At 40.0% G+C, this 17,221-nt stretch overlaps 1 protein-coding gene across 2 annotated transcripts; it reads right to left on the minus strand.

The window, feature by feature from the left end:
- On the minus strand, positions 1-15,534 carry LOC112115927 (ubiquitin carboxyl-terminal hydrolase 1). 2 transcript variants are annotated; one of them, XM_024213152.3, is made up of 9 exons: positions 15,494-15,534; positions 14,196-14,440; positions 11,989-12,112; positions 10,095-10,202; positions 9,315-9,475; positions 7,255-7,964; positions 6,332-6,502; positions 4,589-4,790; positions 1-1,577 (listed from the first exon to the last, which is right to left on the minus strand). In XM_024213152.3, the coding sequence occupies exons 2-9, from the start codon at positions 14,363-14,365 to the stop codon at positions 839-841; spliced, it is 2,385 nt and encodes a 794-aa protein (XP_024068920.2). In that variant the 5' UTR covers positions 14,366-14,440; positions 15,494-15,534; the 3' UTR covers positions 1-838. The 2 variants fall into 2 exon arrangements, with proteins under 2 accessions (XP_024068920.2, XP_024068919.2); XM_024213151.3 differs by lacking the exon at positions 15,494-15,534 and adding an exon at positions 15,221-15,361.
- Positions 15,535-17,221: the final 1,687 nt, after the last annotated feature.

The following is a 17,221-nucleotide window of genomic DNA, read 5'->3' on the forward strand; positions in this document are numbered from 1 at the left end:
TTTTAAAGTACAAAATATTTTATTACACTGCATACAGATGAGCAATTTGAATTGCTTTCTTTCTCCCACAAATACATCTGATATACCTACAATATCACACATATTTACACTTTGTCCACTTAACACCTATGCAAAACAGATGCAGGTTAGCTCATTCAAATCTGTATGAACGGGAATCAGTTAATACCTGCAATATAAAGAATCTTAGTATGCATCACATCCACTATTAAGTTAAAGTTTAAGATGCTGTACCACTCCTTCCAGTACATTAAATGAGTTAACAAGACCCCGTTTGTTTTTGTACTTTGAACACCACAGCAAAGATATTTGCGGGGGAAGAAGAAGGTCATCACTAAGCTATAGCCGTACTTTGTGCCCTGTACTGATGCCCCAAAGACTAGATATGAAATATTGCTTCCAGTGTTACAAAAATACACAACCTCTGATGAGTTTTACTAGTTAATATAAATTTACTCCAGAATGTGAATACAAATAACTTTATTTTTTTTAAAAAGCTAATAATACGCAAGTCAGGTGTAACAGAACTAGTTATTTAAAAGCCGCTACTGTATTTTTGGACATCTTTTAAGAATCTATACAAATTTGTATTCCTAGGTGACATCACTAGTCCGCAGTACAGAAGTTCTAGTAGGAGTTTAAGTTCTATGACATGGTTTGTTAATTCAAATTGTGCTGTTTACACAGAATTGTAAGATCTATAATAATCTCATCCAGTAGCTTCAAAAGACAAACAGCTGTTACATCAAGGTAATCTTGATGCAAAAAGCACATCTATCAACAGGTGTATGCAAATCTGTAATATTTACAAAATACGGTATCACTCTACAATTTTCTTATAAAACAAAAGGTAAGGAGTTGATGTAGATGACGATGTAGGGGAGAGAGAATTCAGAAAGTCCTTTTCCTCTGTAACCTTCACTTCAGAATCATCAAAAAGCAACCACTTTCCCTCATATTCCTTCAAGCTTTGTAACACATACAAAGCTTTGTTTTCTAGTCCACTGAAAGCTATACCATTTTGATCACCATTTTCAGTACTTTTATTAAACTCCAAGATCCCATTAGTACTGGTAGACTCAAAATTTTTATTTTCAGTTAGTGTATTAACAACCTTTTCAGGGTTAGTTGCTTTGTTGTTGTACAAGTCACAGTCAGACTTACTTTTTTGTCCTCCGAGAAGTCCAACAGCTTCCATATTCTTTTTGCTCAAAGTTTTACTTGAGTGTGCATTTCCATTGACTCTAAAAGAGACTTCACCATCATCATAATCTTCAGCAACAGCTCTTGCTTCCTCCTCATTCAGTGGTTCTGGCTTAATCACTTCATACATCTGGTCAGTGATGAAATTGCCCTTGTCTAATTCTAGACTATTAAGATCTGTAATTTTGACAGAAGCCGTGTAGTGTCCACTGCTAATTGTAATGCCACTGTGCATTACTACTGCAAATAATCCATAGGTATCATTAGTAGACTTTGTGCTCCATTCTTCTAGTGACAATTTAAGAGGTGTCAATAAGGGAGTATTTATCTTTGACAGTCCACCATAACAATCAAACCTTTGAAAGAAAAATGGTAAAGTTAGATTATTGGATCATTTCACATTTTTCTGTGTGACCTACAAATGATGGTTTAAAAAAAAAAAAAAGTTTCTAGCCTTTTTCTGCTACTCCAATGTATAGACACTTAAAAAGCTTGGACTTAAAAAACAACAACAAAAAAACTTTTCTGCTTGTTTTATAAATAATAGGAATGTCAATTCTGGTCTTCCCCAGTATCACTAGAAAAATTATTGGGGGACTCAAAGGATGTGTATTAACACACAACTTAACTGGAGGGGTGAAACTGAATCTTTAACAAAGATTTCCTTTCTCCAAAACATTACTCAATTATTGGCACTAACTAGATGTTAACCAAAAATCCAAAATTTTAAACAGTGATTAAAAATCCCTTCTCTCAATTGCTCAGCTTTCACTCTTCTTGTCCTATTTTTTTCTTCCAGTCAGATTAGAAAGGAGCGGACTTTCTCATGTATAAACCAGTCAGGCTCACAATGGGTGTGACCTAAGACAGTGTTTTGGCTCACTGTCTTTGGCAGTTCTTGTTTGTTATGCAGGTGTCTTTTGTTCCTTCAAGCCTAGTGATTTAGATATAGTACTGCTATTCCAAGTTAAAATGCTGAAACCAAAAAGTGGAACCTTAGAATAAGCTTTCCAGACAGTTTCAGCTGCATTCCTGACTCCAGTATTAAGTTTGATCTTTCTGTTCTTACTTCCTTGCACTTTGGCTGATGATACCTTTGCAGAAAACATTCAAGATGGTTCAAAGGGAAAATGGGGAGACTGGATTCAGTTCAAAATAGCATCACTGGCCTGGATGGAAGTGTGAATATTTTTGAGTGAGGATCTGAAGATCACCAGGACAGAAGAAAAAAAGATAGGACATTTGGAAAACAGCTGTGTAACCTGGAAATTATTAAAGAAATCCTCAAGGAAGACAAAGTGTTGTTTAAGCTTATAAACAAACTGAGGGTCCCTGTGACAGGAACCCCCTATAGTTTTATTTTTGAATTGCTTGCAGAAGGATCAGAAATGTATGGGCTCTTCCATCTGACTCAGAATATTAATTAAAACAAAACAAAGAAATGCCTAAAATTAGTTTGCATATCAAGGAATATGTACAAGAATGCAAGGTAAACATTTTATAACTCGAATGGTCTACTGAAGAGGAGGCAATAAAGACGACGACTGAGGTACCTTCATTAGAATTCTGCTCTAATTCTATCAATTAGTTTTTTTATTTTGTGATCGGATTTTCATTTCTACAGCTCCAGAAAGCTAAAGATTACTACAGCACTCAAGGGCACTTGGGAGAAATTCATTATTTAGGAGCTTAGAAGATTACCAGACAAAATATTGTAACATAACCCTTTGAAAATGTGGTTATTTTACAAACAGACATTTATATTGGCTATAAATATCTGTACATAAAGTTGCTATCAGTAACTGTTTACAGTGTATCCTAGCACCACTCATTTGTCAAGTCATGTTTTGTGCTACTCCTAGCACCTTCCACCTGGATTCCCCAAGCACTTTATAAATATTAATTAAGTTTCAAAATACATCTTGAATGAAAGTATTATCCCCATTTTATAGATAGGGACTAAAGCCCTGAGAAATTAAGTGACTTGCTCAAGGTCACACAGGAAGCTTCTAACAGATGCTGGACCTCTAAAACATCCTAAATCAGTAAGTGAAGTTGTAACTTTGGGTAATTTCATTTAATATCTTGAATTCTGATTCTGTGCAGTATTGAGTGGCAGGAAGATGGAACATGTTCTGGGACTGAAGTAAAGTGGTGGAATATTGAGTCAATAAGCACAGTTTGTCCATTTACTGCTTCCTGAGGAAATGATGCAGGTGGCAGGAAAGTAATCACTTGTCATTTATAATACTGGGAAGGCTGGAAAGCCAGATCAAATCTGCATATGTTGTTTCAACATATGAAAAACTGTAAGTGAGCTCAAATAGTAAAGTTAGATCATTAATTTCTAATGTATTAGTTGGATGATGATTACAAAAAATAACCTTCTTAATACATTTTACAATATAATGAAAATGTATTCAGATGTGGCCTTCTGTCACCTTACGGGTATTTCTCTACAGAGATCTGAATAGTGCTATTGTGACTTGCTCATGTGCTTTTCCAACTTGCTCCTAAAACAATTGTATTAAGTATGTTGCTGTAGCCAATTCTCAGATGTGTACTGCTATTGTACTATTCATATTCATTTCTATTTGCTAGAATATTTTTGTTCACATTCATAAATTTGGAAGAAAAAGTAGATACTGAAATTAGGCACGGTAACCTTTTCAGCAAAATAAAGATTTACGTAGTATAGGAGCATATTGCCAATGCTCAGCTACAGGCACTGACATAAATGGCACTTATAGTAACTAAATTAATGTAGTGGAGTGTTAAAGTCAAAGGCATAGTCAAATTACTATGGTCTAAATTTGGTATACCTTAAAAATGTGTTGTGAACGTGGGAGGCTAATCTCCAGTATTTTCTTTCTAAAATATCCTCTACTCAGTGACAAAATCTCTACCATCTACAGTTGCCAAATCCAGTTTTATGCTCTGTAGCTCCTTTAACTAACTAGTTATCCTGAAGTAGTTAATCTATCCCCATAGTTGATATTAACAAGTTTTTCTTTTTTAAAAAAATTAAAAAAAAAATATCTTAATTTTTAAAAGCTCCATTAGGAATATAAGAAAACAAAAATGTTGGCATGAGATGTTGAGAATATTTTCCCCAGCTTTCACAAGGGTATTACAAAACATGGTAAAAATCTAACACTGAGAAAATTCTTTAGTGGCTTGCTAAAATAGGAAGAGCCTGTGCTAAACAGCTAATAAACTACTTGTATTCCTCTGTTTTCACAAGTGATGTTTCAAAGTTAAATTCAGTTTACAAACAAGTTTTGTAATTTAAACATTTGCATCTGTTTTGGCAAGGTTTCTCTTCCAGCAGCACTGTTTCTTAATATAGTTTATCTGCAATACTCACTCTAAGCCATTAGCCGCAAAGCACTTCAAGTGAACTGTTATAACTTCAGGCATTTTATCAAATAAAAGACTGCGTTCTGCTTCTGTGTAATGATGACAGTTTTCACAGAAGTATTTATCCTCTCCCACAATCCTCTCTACTGATGCAAACTGTGAAATTGCCCATTTTAGGGTCTTCATTTCTGTTTTTGGCTCTGGAGAAACTACAAAAGAGAATTATTACATTTACAGATACACAGTTATATACACATTTCCAATATATACCACAAGAATTTTAAAACAGAGCTATAAAAGTTAAGACACTTGCAAGAACTAGTATTAAAGTTAAGAATATTAAAAATGCACCAAATAGACTGTAAACCAAGATAAGTAAGTCATCTCTGCTCATTGAATCTCAGGAAGTGCAAAAATGAGAGATACCAGCCAGGATGTAGATTAACTCAGATTGAAAAATAGTTGGTATGCTGCTTTGTTTCAGATTTAAACAAAATCTTCAAAGGCTGAGATAAGACAAGTGCACAACTCACACAATTCCTAGGGAAGTCAGTGGATGTGTATCTAAGAGCAGAATTTGGCCCCTTTTAAAAAGGTAGGTAGGTTTCCAAAATAACCAGCAAGTTCTTCTTCCCCGTCATGTCTGGTTTGCACTGACAGCTTTAAACCAGATTTAAAAAACAAACAAACAAAAAAAAACACTTCAGTGGCAACATCTGCAGTGGTGTTTTAAATCTTTAAAAAAGAAAACTTAATTGGAATTAGGTGTAATCTATTTTAATTCAAGATGAATATTTTCATCTTTCCCCACCTAATGTAATAGGAAGTCAGGAATAGTAAAATCTCCTCCAAATTATATCATTAGGAGTTAAAACAATCTTTTCTTTACTATCCTGAATTTAGAATTTTTTAAAATCAGTTTTTACAACTTTGAAATAATTTTAGTGTGTTAATACATGTGCATCAGTTTTGGAAAATTCACATAAAACAAATATAAATCATCAATACGTGTGAAATAGCCTTAGGGACACCATACACGAAACAACAATATGATCTGAGAGACAAAAGTACACAAATATAAAATGCATAGTATCATGGTGACACTCTAAAGGAACAATGACAACTTACATTTTCAAACTGAAACTTAAAAAAAATTTCTGAGCATGCTTCAAACAGTATATATCTTGTTTTTTCTCAAAGGGCTAGATATGGGGTTTTCTACTTCCCTGCTGCTTATAAGGATTTTTTCAACAAGGGAGAAAGGGTAGGCCCAAGATCATCATCATCATCAAACTGATCAATTGTGAGAAAGGAACTAAAATTGACTACACACATCAAGGTCAGTTAGAGAAATATTTTTTTTTCAGCTTGTTTTGTGCATCTAACATTTTACTCTGAGGTGTTAGTTATAACTACATTAGGCAAAAAAAAAAAAAAATCAGATAGAAATGCTCTTTCAAGTTGATAGTGTCCATTCAAATGAATAAAAGGATTGCAAGCACTTGTATCATATTAGGAGAGTGAATTTAAAGTAACTTTTTTAATGCTTTTTGGGATCCATCCATGTTATCAAGGTTATGGTTTCCAATTCTAAAGAAAATCATAACAAAATATTGACGTGGCCAGGACCAAAGGCAATTTCTAGTAACATTCCTTTATAAACACCAAGGGCACATCTCCCTCCCTCCGATCCCAAAACTATAAATATATTAATCAGATATGCACACTGTGACCCTTTACTGTTACTTACTTTCAGAACTCTCTTCTGATTTAGAAAGTTCATCTTCTTGTACTGGCACACTGATGTCCTGAAAGTCTTCTCTTCTTTCAGTAAAACATTCACACTCCAAACATCGTGTTCTCAATACCAACTGACCCTGGAACAGTTTCTCCACTAATTCAAAAACAGCTAACTCTGAACCTAGAAAAAGTTACATAATAGATTGTTTATATTAACAAAAAGTTCTTATTCACAGTAGTACATTAAGGACAGTTATTGGTACTATTCTTTCTGAACTGGCATTCTGCACAACAGACATGGTCTCAGTTTTAGATATTCAAATTCCTTAATTTGTATTATAATATTTAACAGACCATAAAAACAAGCACATAATAAATTGGGTATTGAATAAAACATATGAAAAAAAAAAAAATCTTGATCTTGGAACACTCAAATTTTTCAAATTTTATTTTAAGATTAGATTTTAGATTTATCCTTTATTGAAAATGTCTCATCTTGGGTAATTTGTTTTGTATCATTAATGGATTATGTATATGTTGGCATTAACCTTAATGATAAATAATTCTCTTGTGAGGAACATAAACACTTGTGGACTTTTCAAAGTCCACAACCCACATTCTACATTATAAATTAGCAAGAGGTAATACGAGTATAAATTTGGCATTCTTCTAACCCTTTTACACTGCATTACTACAATGAGCCTTGTTTTCTGCTCACACTCTAATTTCTAATTATTATTATATATCTTAGACATATCTGTATGTCAGGTATTTTTATATTATATATATGTGATTACATTGGGTGTAGAAATTTTCCATTTAAGGAAAAATAGATTTCAAATCCTCACTATGGTATTTGAGCACTAACTTCCCAGGTGTATTTGTTTCTTAGTCCTATTGTGTTTACATTAAGCCCACACATTTTTTACTAACCTCCTTGTAGTGGTTTTTCAATTCCTTTTTCACCAGCACTTTCCACAGGGGATGCAGGTTCAAAATATTCTTTTATATTACCATTTTCACACTTTACAGATGCCTCTTCAATCTCACAGCCATCAGTTTCTTTCATCTGCTCTTTGGATCCCAAGTTGTTTGCTAGCTTTCCCACACTACAGAATTTAGACAGAATGCTGGGCTGTTTGCCTGAAGACTTAAACCAGTTTAATCTAAGTCGTGATTTCTTCTGTGTTGGCTTTGCAATCTCATTTTCAATAGAATACTTAGCAGTGGCATCTGTGTGATTTTCTAGTTTCTCCACTGTTGCTTTCCTCTTTGACCTGGTCTGTCTCTGATTTTCCTCTACTGCATTATGCTCCTTGGATACTTTAGATTTTTTCTTTGCATTCCCACTCTCAGCATCACTTTTCCTTTTCCCATTTCCTTTGGATAGTTTGTCTTCAGACTCCTCTGCAGTATGACTGCTTGTTGCATAGTCATTTTCCTCACCAGGGCTGTTAATGCCATTGCTTTCAGTATTTTGATTAGACTTCTCCTCCAAATGAGCTATAGGCTCTTCCACTGGCATATTTTTCAATTCTTCCTTCTTCAATATCTGACACGTTTCCTGGATGTTTCCTAGGATACACTGCAATACTTCCTGGGCATCATGTTGCAGATATCCTTCATACATAGGGTTAAGTTCTCTATAGAGAAAAAGGGAAGTGTTATATAGTTTTGAAATGATACATCTGGAGACTACCACATGTGATCAGTTATTGTGTTACAATGGAACTCCTATGTAGATTTTATATTTTTAATTTATGCCTGGCAGTGAGAGTCCACAGACTAGGATGGAAGCACAAGAAGAGTCAAAGAGGAAGGATTTGATCATTTCAGGAACTAACCCAAAATTGTGTAGCACTTCTGTGTTAATCACAAAAGGATGAAAATATTGGAACATAAGACTACATTTTACAATAGACATTAAGAAACTAATACTAAAGGATTGATACAGATGTATTACTTTGTAAAACACTTTCATGTTCTCAACTGAAAGACTATATATAAATACAGGCACAACCTCACAATATCCATGTGCAATAAATGTTTCTGGATATTTTACACATGAGAAAGCTGAGGTCAAAGAAGTGAATTGACTTGACCAATGTCATAATTTGGAGGCAGTCTGACATAGAACCCACATGTCCTAACTCCTTGTGTCCCCTCTCTATTTGCTAGACACTGCCTTTCTGTGATAGAACAATACCACAAGATCGATGTCCAGGTGTATTATCAATAAATACCACCAGTTTACCTCAATTATTTAATAATGCCCATCCCCATTAAGTGCTACAATTGACAAAAAGCAGAGCACAGTTTTAAGAACGATTCTGCACTGGATTAAGAATAAAAAATTAGAGGTGCAACACTGCAGACTGTTTACTAAGTAGCTAACTATAATATGATTTAAGATTCAAAATTAGGGATGTTTGGGTAAAAAGTCCAGGCCTGAAGAGAAGGTCCATGTACCACAAGTAGCCATGGAAAGGAAGCTGGGGGCAAATGGCCATTTCACAGGCTGAATCCTGCAAGGTGCTGAGCACTTTAGCCCTGATCCAGCAAAGCACTTAAGCACATACTTAAATTAAAGCATTTGTGTAGTTCGAGTGACATAAACGTATTTAAATGCTTTGCTGGATCTGGGCCAAAGTACTCAGAACCTTACAGGATCAAGGCCTGTAATCTTAGCTCTAAACCTTGATACCACAAGAGAAAGCTGAAACAGTAGATGCACAAATTTTATCTTGGGCCATCTTCCCACAGTAAAATTGACTGGGATTATATCAGTTTCACTATGTGGCTGCTAGAGAATTCTTCTGAGCAGCAGAACTGATGCAATCCCCTGCATGGAATGTGGAAAAAGAAACACATTTCCTATGCTAGTGTATCAAATTTAAGAACATCAATCCCCAATGTTTTCTTAAGATTGTAATACACAAATTAGAATCAGCTCAAATTTCAGTGAAAATTCTGACATTTAAGATTATTTATACCTAAGTGTGTTTAGTAGCCTTCTTGGCTGAGTAGCAAGTTCATCTGTATATTTTTCTGGATTTAATAGAAAGCTGGCCTGAAGCTGTTCCACTGAAAGAATCAAGGAATGCAAACTGCAGATTAGTTCATAACTTGCCAAAGGATCTTCTTTACAACTTCCCTGTAATCATAAAAGAAAAGACAATAGTTGAGCTTTTTCCTCTGAATACAACAGTTGAAGGTTTTTTCCCCTGCCTCCTTTATCCCTTTTCTGTCAGTCATTGCCAGCATTTCTATCAGTTAAGGGGATGGAAGCAGGTGCTTCTTGAAACATTAAATATATTGCTTCTTTGCCTGCAGGAAGCTATATATGAAAGACCAATAGATCCCACCGGATATTCTATCCTCAAAATAACTCTTGGGGCGGGGGTCGGCCTGAGGCCCCGCCACGACTCCAGGGTGAGGGGGCAGCCCGGGGCCCCGCTGCCGCTCCAGGGCGAGGGGGCGGCCCAGGGTCAACCCCTGCAGTTGCAGAAGTCACGGAATCTGCGATGTTCATGGAAGACTTGCAGTCTTACTTATAAACCTTCCAGAAATAACTTTGAAGGGCAGTGTTATAAGTTGTAAATGAGTCAAAAATGATTCCACTATAATAAAGGTAAATTTTCTTCAACAGGAAGTTAAAAAAAGCTCTTTACTGTGTGCTCCTACATATTCCAAGATATGACCGTTGAATTTATTCTGCACTTACTTGCATAATTACAGCTAAAGAAAGATCAAATGATACATATAAAATTTACCTTGTCTGACTTTTGTTCTCCTTCATCCTTTAACATTTCTCTCTTCTTTGAAATAATGTTAAATAAGTGTTTCACTCCAGTTTTAAAGCCAGGGCAAAAATATAACACCTAGCAGCAGCAGTATAAAACAAGAAAAAAAAATTTAAAGTGAGCAAAAGTTGTACATGAAATTAAAGTTAAAACTAACATTAAAAGTCCATGCACATAGGCCACGATCTGCTTCTGCATCTCCTAGGTTGTCGTACAGCACGCCAGGATGCAGAAACCTCGATGGCCCAGGCTGTGCAAATATAGGTAGAGTACAATTTAAAAACAATATTAATATAATATTGATGTTAAAAACTTAAGCACAAGAGTAAAGAAATTCTACCTAGGTACTTATGTGGCTCTCATCACTGTGGCATTTGAGGAAATGGAGGTCATAAATACTGTAATACCTCAAACATTAATGAATTTATCCTCTCAAAGTCCTTGTGAGATAATTCTTTCCTATCTCCACTTTACAGGTAAGGAATTGAGGAAGAAAGATTAGGTGCTCAATCCAACATCCACTGGAAGTCTGTTGCAGATCAGGGAACCTTGTCTACCAAATTTCAGTCCAATAATTTAACCGAGACCATCCAAAAGTTAAGCTTCTCCCTGCCACTCAACACTCATTTTACAGTACAATGAGAGTAAATACTGCTGATATTCAGGAATGTAGAGCTGTAGTGGAAAGCTTACTTTTGAATCTCTGACTATTTATATAGTTATCTCCACTAACTAAAACTAAGGTGGAAATTTGAAAAATCTCACTCATAATACTTAAAACGCCAAAGGGAGTCAGATGTCCAACTTCCAGTGATTTTAAAAGCTTCAAAATTTAATAAGAATTGGGCAACTGACTCCCTTAGACACTTGAAAATTCCACCCAAGTGATTAAAGGGATAGAAGAAGATAAGTCAGTTAACATGAACGACGGAAAAGTAAACTAAACAGCTGTTTCATTTCCATCACTTACACTGTTTATTTTTTCACTTTACTACACTTTTTACACTTGTGTAGAGAAATGACTAGTCAGCAGTTTGTCTTTCTGGTTTCCTGCACTAGTGCAAAGATATTGAGTTTCCAACGTTGCCAGGGAGTGCTTCAGTTTTAAAAGAGATTCAAATTAGTTATTTTTTTAATTTCATAAATTGGGAAACAAAAATAATAAAATCGTGAGTTTCAACTACTTGATAACATCCCTTAGAATATTCCAACTATTAGGCCTGGTCCATACTAACCCCCCTCTTCGGACTAAGGTACGCAAATTCAGCTACGTTAACAACGTAGCTGAATTCGAAGTACCTTAGTCCGAACTTACCGCGGGTCCAGACGCGGCAGGCAGGCTCCCCCGTCGATGCCGCGTACTCCTCTCGCCGAGCTGGAGTACCGGCGTCGACGGCGAGCACTTCCGGGATCGATTGCCTGCCGCCGAACCAGGAAGTAAGTGTAGACGTACCCTTAGTGTTGGATGGAACTCTGCTTTATTAAATTAAAGGGCAATCTGCATCCCTCTGCAGAATACAAAGGGATTTACATCACCAAGTTCTGCCTCCACACGTGCACCTAACTTGGCACAATGACGCAAAACGAGGAAAGTGGTGTGGTCAGAGAACAAGGCCAACTCATGCCCAATCCTGGGAGCAAACCTTTAGGGCAACGCAGTAATTTCTTTATAAAACAATTACTCCTGCAAGTGAGCAGGAGTAGGTATAGATATATGTGCACCATTGGCTGCCTTGAGTGTGTGGTATCTCCCTTCAATCCCGTTTTTACCCAATACTTTGTCAAATTAGGAGTCTAAAGTGTTTGTATAAAAGGTTTAACGACAACGCAAATATCTTTTCCAATCCCCAAAATATGAATTTACCTGAAGTATGCTGTTAAGGTAACAAGTATTGCCAAGATTGTTCAAGCCTACAAAAGGCAGCATGTTGTCTTTTTTCTCGCAACTAATGGGTGAAGGAGGCTGTGCTGCAGGAACAACCTGATCACTATTAAACAGAGAAGAGAGTATGTAATAGAAAGCAAGACTTTTTTTTTTTTAATCTTAGAAGACATGCATATACATCTTGACCTTCTGAAGTGTTTGTCCTTCACATCATTAACTTCTTACAAAACATCTTTTAACACTTGGGGCTGGATTTTTAAAGGGAGTTAGGTACCTAAATACCTTTAAAAATCTGGCCCTTATACTACTATATAAAATTAATCTTTTTATACTGTCAATAGATCATAGATGGTACCAAAACTATCAGTTTTTGAAGCTCATGCTATGCTGTTTGCTCAAAGATGGAACCACTCAACAGAAACAGTATTTTCTAGGAATTTATGCAAAAAGGTTTGCAATAAGCATACAGATATTCCAGGAATAGTACAATACCCATGTGTAGGGCCCTACCAAATTCACAGCCATGAAAAACGCATCATGGACCGTGAAGTCTGGTCTCCCCGTGAAAGCTGGTGTTTTGTGTACTTTTACCCTATATTACACAGATTTCACATGGGACACCAGTGTTTCTCAAATTGGAGATCCCAACCCAAAGGGCATGGTGGGGGTGGGGGGTTTGCAAGAATATTGTAGGAGGGTCACAGAATTGCCACCATTATTTCTGCGCTGCCTTCAGAGCTGAGTGGCCGGAGAGCGGTGGCTAGGCACCCAGCTCTGAAGGCAGCACCCCACCAGCAGCAGCACAGAAGTAAGGGTGGCAATACCATACCATGTCATTCTTACTTCCGCGCTGCGGTTGGCGGCACTGCCTTCAGAGCTGGACTCCCAGCCAGCAGCTGCTGCTCTCCGCCTGCCCAGTTCTGAAGGCAGTGCCGCCAACAGCAGCAATGCAGGAATAAGGGGGACAGTGCCATGACCCCCCTACAATTACCTTGCAAACCCCCCCACCACAGCCCCCTTTTGGGTCAGGACCCCTACAGTTACAACACCATGAAATTTCAGATTTAAATAACTGAGATCATGAAATTTATTATTTTTAAAATCCTATGACTGTGAAATTGAACAAAATGGACCATGAATTTGGTAGGGCGCCTATGTGCTATGTGCTACACCTGGTCAGACAGTTTTTTCTGAAGTCCTTCAAACCAATATGGAAAAACCCCTACAAGTTTTTCTATAACATTTGAGTTATTCATAGACTTAGTTACTGCAGCACTAAGCAAAAAATGCCACAGTGTATACTTTCCATTCTAACCTTCCCCCTCCCATCGCCAAAAGATTATCATCACAGAAATTCCTGCACACAAACCCAAGGGCAAGACTCAGTCCATTATGTAGAGAAGCAACCAAAAGCTAGTGTAGAAGCATTAGACTGGTAACACATTGTATTGGTGTAATAAAACAAAGGCTTAAATGGTCATCAGTGCATTTGTAATTTAATGTGCTTGAGTAATTCTCCTTTTCCCATCTAACCCTCTTCATTACCTGGTATGAAGTGAGCTGGAAGCCTCATTGAGGGACACTGGTGAAATGTAATGGAAGAAAGCTAGTACTGGAACTGCCGATGCTTGTACAAGTACTAGAAATGGGACTTTAAAATCCAGAACCTTTCCCAGGCACTAAGACTCACTTAAATCTCATTTTGAAAAACAGGTTTGTGGTTTGCAAATTCTGTAAAGCCAGAATATTTATTTTTTTTAAATAATTTGGGACATAAATCTGAATAAGTATCCTCTGTTAGCTTAGTGTATTGATCACATTCTCCACAAGTTAAACATTCTACAAGGAAGGTTAACATCCATAATAAGTGTAAACTCAGTCACCTCTCATTTTCTTAAATTTCAGAAAAACAGGTTTCAAGTACCAAAAGCAGTTCAGTTAGATGAAACTGACTCAAGCATTCCATTATAACATGCTTTGTGAAATGTATTCTCTATTGGAGCAGTGCAGCAAGCAGAACAGTTTAGTTTTCAAGAGCCAGGTTGATAAGACATCCATTTATTAAGATGTTTTTACTCCCACTTGTCCATTATTAAACAAACTATTTCTCATATAAAATAAAAATACTTCTTAGAATGTTTAGCATTGACCAGGTTATAATCAGAAAATCTTAAACTCTTACATACATTTCTGAGCCTCTGTATTCTGAACTCTTTTGTTCATTTTCTTGTGAATCTGTAAAATCCAGTGCTCTTTTCGTTTCCTTTTTTTGGAAAAGCTTCAGGGAAAGTCTGTTTTTCTTTGACGGGCTACCTCTCAAAAGCCCAGTAGCATCAGTCGGTAATACACCTGGCATTTTTCCCTCACTCACAAATAATGGGGTCGGGGAATAAGATCACCCTAGACAGAAAGCTGCAATCGGCAGTAACACCTGTCAAATACATGTTACATTTACTTTTATTATGGGAAGCGGCCATGCAGGCAATAAAAGTTCATGACAGTACTTTCTAGTGGCCCGCGTGGCTCAGAGGACTGGGCAAGAGCCGTTTCACCTTCAGCACTCTGACTCTAGGCGGGGGTTGGTAATGACCAAAACCAGGTCGTCTCCCCTGGCTGTGTCCAGGGGCCTGCCTGAAAGGGGCTGCGCTGACGTTTCAGTCTAGTGTAGAAGATCGGGCCCACCTCCCTGCAGACACGATGTGCACCACCTGCTGCCCGTGTGGCGTTTCCAGCAGAGAGGCCAAGGGATGAATGGGCTGGAGCCTGCCTGACCCGCGCTGGAGAGCAGGGCTGTTGGGGGTACCGTGGCGGGGAAGCCCGCCCAACGATAGCACCTTCTGCGAGCACTCACAACCCGAGCCCGCAGCGGGGTTTGGTCCCGACGCGGGAAGGCGGCCGCCCCCCCGCGCCACTTGATACCCACGGGGCCCCTGGCGCAGCAGTTAGTGAGACTAAAGCAGACTAAGCCCTTTAGTCCAGCCATTCCCGCTCCCCCGGGGAGGGTGACCGCGACCGCAAGAGCTGCTGGAGCGTGTCCCCGGGAAGGAATCACAGGGTCCCCAGGCACTTGAGGCGGGAGGGGAAACCCCCAAACTCCACCGGCCCCAGAGTGAGCGGAGGCGCCCTCTCCCCCCGCTCCTGACCCGCAAGGGATGGGGTGAGTCCCCTGACTCCTGGGGGGAGGGTCCCTGCCGGCGCCGCGTCTCCTCACCCGCTACATCTTCGCTTGGCCCCGGTGCCGCCGGGAGGGGGCACGCTCTCCTAGAATCACCCTCCCTGGTTGCTATGGAGACTACAGGGCGCCCCAGTCCCGCGCTCCCCACAACGGGAAAGTTGGCGGGTTTTCCCTAGCCCCAGGACCCGACACCTGCCCCCTCGCGCCAGGGCGTGTGCGGCCTTCCTGAGCAAACGCCAGCAGAGAAATCCCTCCAGGCCCCTCGGGACTGAAAGGGTAGCAGCGGCCAACAGAGCTTCGTCTCCTCACAAAAATCTTGTAGGCGCGCTAGGCCGCATTACGGGGCGCGCTAGGAACCCCAGCACAACTGTCTGTCTCCTAGACTCAGGCAATGTATTGGCCAGCCCGCGGGGTCCTGGCGGGGCGCGCGCGTGCGGCGGTAGAGGCCTGGCCAGAGGGCTCGAGCCTAGGAAGGGGATGGGACGGGTTAAACCATCGTACATGGATGCCTGCCCCCCTCCCTTTCCAAGGAAAGTAAGTAGGTCCTGTCACACCGACTCAACCCCACCCACCTTTTGCCGCCTCCGCCAATAACAGCGCGAGACGATCAACCAATCAGCGTCTTGCGCGAGCCGATTATTCCTATGATGCTGTTCAAATAGACCCGGGTAACATAACGGCTCTCGGAGTGAGACCTTGGGGGTTGCGGCCAGGGAGGCATAGGGCGGAGCGGGGGTGGCGTATGGGGCGCAGGCCCAGTCGGTTGTCCCCGCGCCCTGCGGGCAGCAGTTCCCCCGCGGTCCCCATCGTCCGGGGAGCTGCAACGGCCCGAGCACCGAGGCCAGCCCCAGCTGTGGGCGATGCGGCCTGGCAGCCCCGTGGCTGGGGCAGGGCGAGCTTTGGAAAGAAGTAGCGTAAACTGAGCAGCATCGCTGAGGGAATCTGGCCTGGGCGCCCCGGCCGATGCGGCTGCCATCCCCCCCGAGAGCCTGCCCCGGGCTCAGCCAGCACGAGGAGCTCGTTGGGTAGCCCGCGCGGGTTCGGCCCTGCGCTCAAGCTTTTCCCTGCAGCCAGCTGCGAGAAACCGCTTGAGCCTGGGCACCTGGAAGCTGAGAGTCCCACGTCACCACTCGCCTGGGCTTTCAAAAACCAATCCACGAGAGACTCCGGATTAAACTCCAACCGCGAATACGTGGGTTGCAAATAGGGATGTAAACGTTTAACCAACGCATTAGGTTTATCGGTTAACCGGACCTGAACGATTGGCCAGAGGGGTCCCGGCTCCGGCTGCGCCAGGCCGGCGGAACCCAGCCCCGGCTGCGCCAGCCCAGCCGCAGCGACCTTGGTTAACAGTTAACCAATTAAACTATATCATTGTAATCATTTAACCGGTTAACGTTTGTAACCGATATTTACATTCCTAGTTGCAAAGGGACTGAGAACCAGCTCAGGTGCATGCTCGCCCTCTCAAGTCAAGGTGACTCTGGTCTGGGAGGCGGAGCATTGCCTTTGGGCGGGAAGCCCCCTGTTGTAAGTAGCAGGGATAAAGGTAATAAAGAATGCAAGATGAAGAATCCTCCCTGTCTCCACTAGGTGGTACCCACAATGTGTAGTTCAAATCAGCACATGGAAAGTAGGCCAGAGCCCTCATCTTTTTTCCCCCTCAAACATTTCACCCATACCCTTGCTTCTGCTTTACCTGATTATTTTTTTTTAAACAAAAGTCAAATTTTAGTTGTTTCTTGTAGTTTTACTTTAAAGGTGATGTGACAAGGGAAAAAGAGGTTTGTGCCCTTTTTTCCTCTTTCTGATTTCTAGAGCAGCAGCTCTGAAAGTTCTGTGGAGATTCTCTTTGAAAATATTTTCCTTCTTGTTTTTACTTTAGAAATCTAGACTTTGTGACAGACTCCATGGACAGCGGAGGAACTAGTATGATTATGACAACGGTAGAAAAGGCTCATATATGTGGCGAGTTATTGCAGGGCAAGCCAAGGTGGGAATCTACAGCGCATCAGCTTGCAGCACAACAAAGTCCCA

Source organism: Terrapene carolina, unplaced genomic scaffold (assembly GCF_002925995.2).
Source record: "Terrapene carolina triunguis isolate 2854851 unplaced genomic scaffold, T_m_triunguis-2.0 Scaffold211, whole genome shotgun sequence".
NCBI lineage: Eukaryota > Metazoa > Chordata > Testudines > Emydidae > Terrapene > Terrapene triunguis.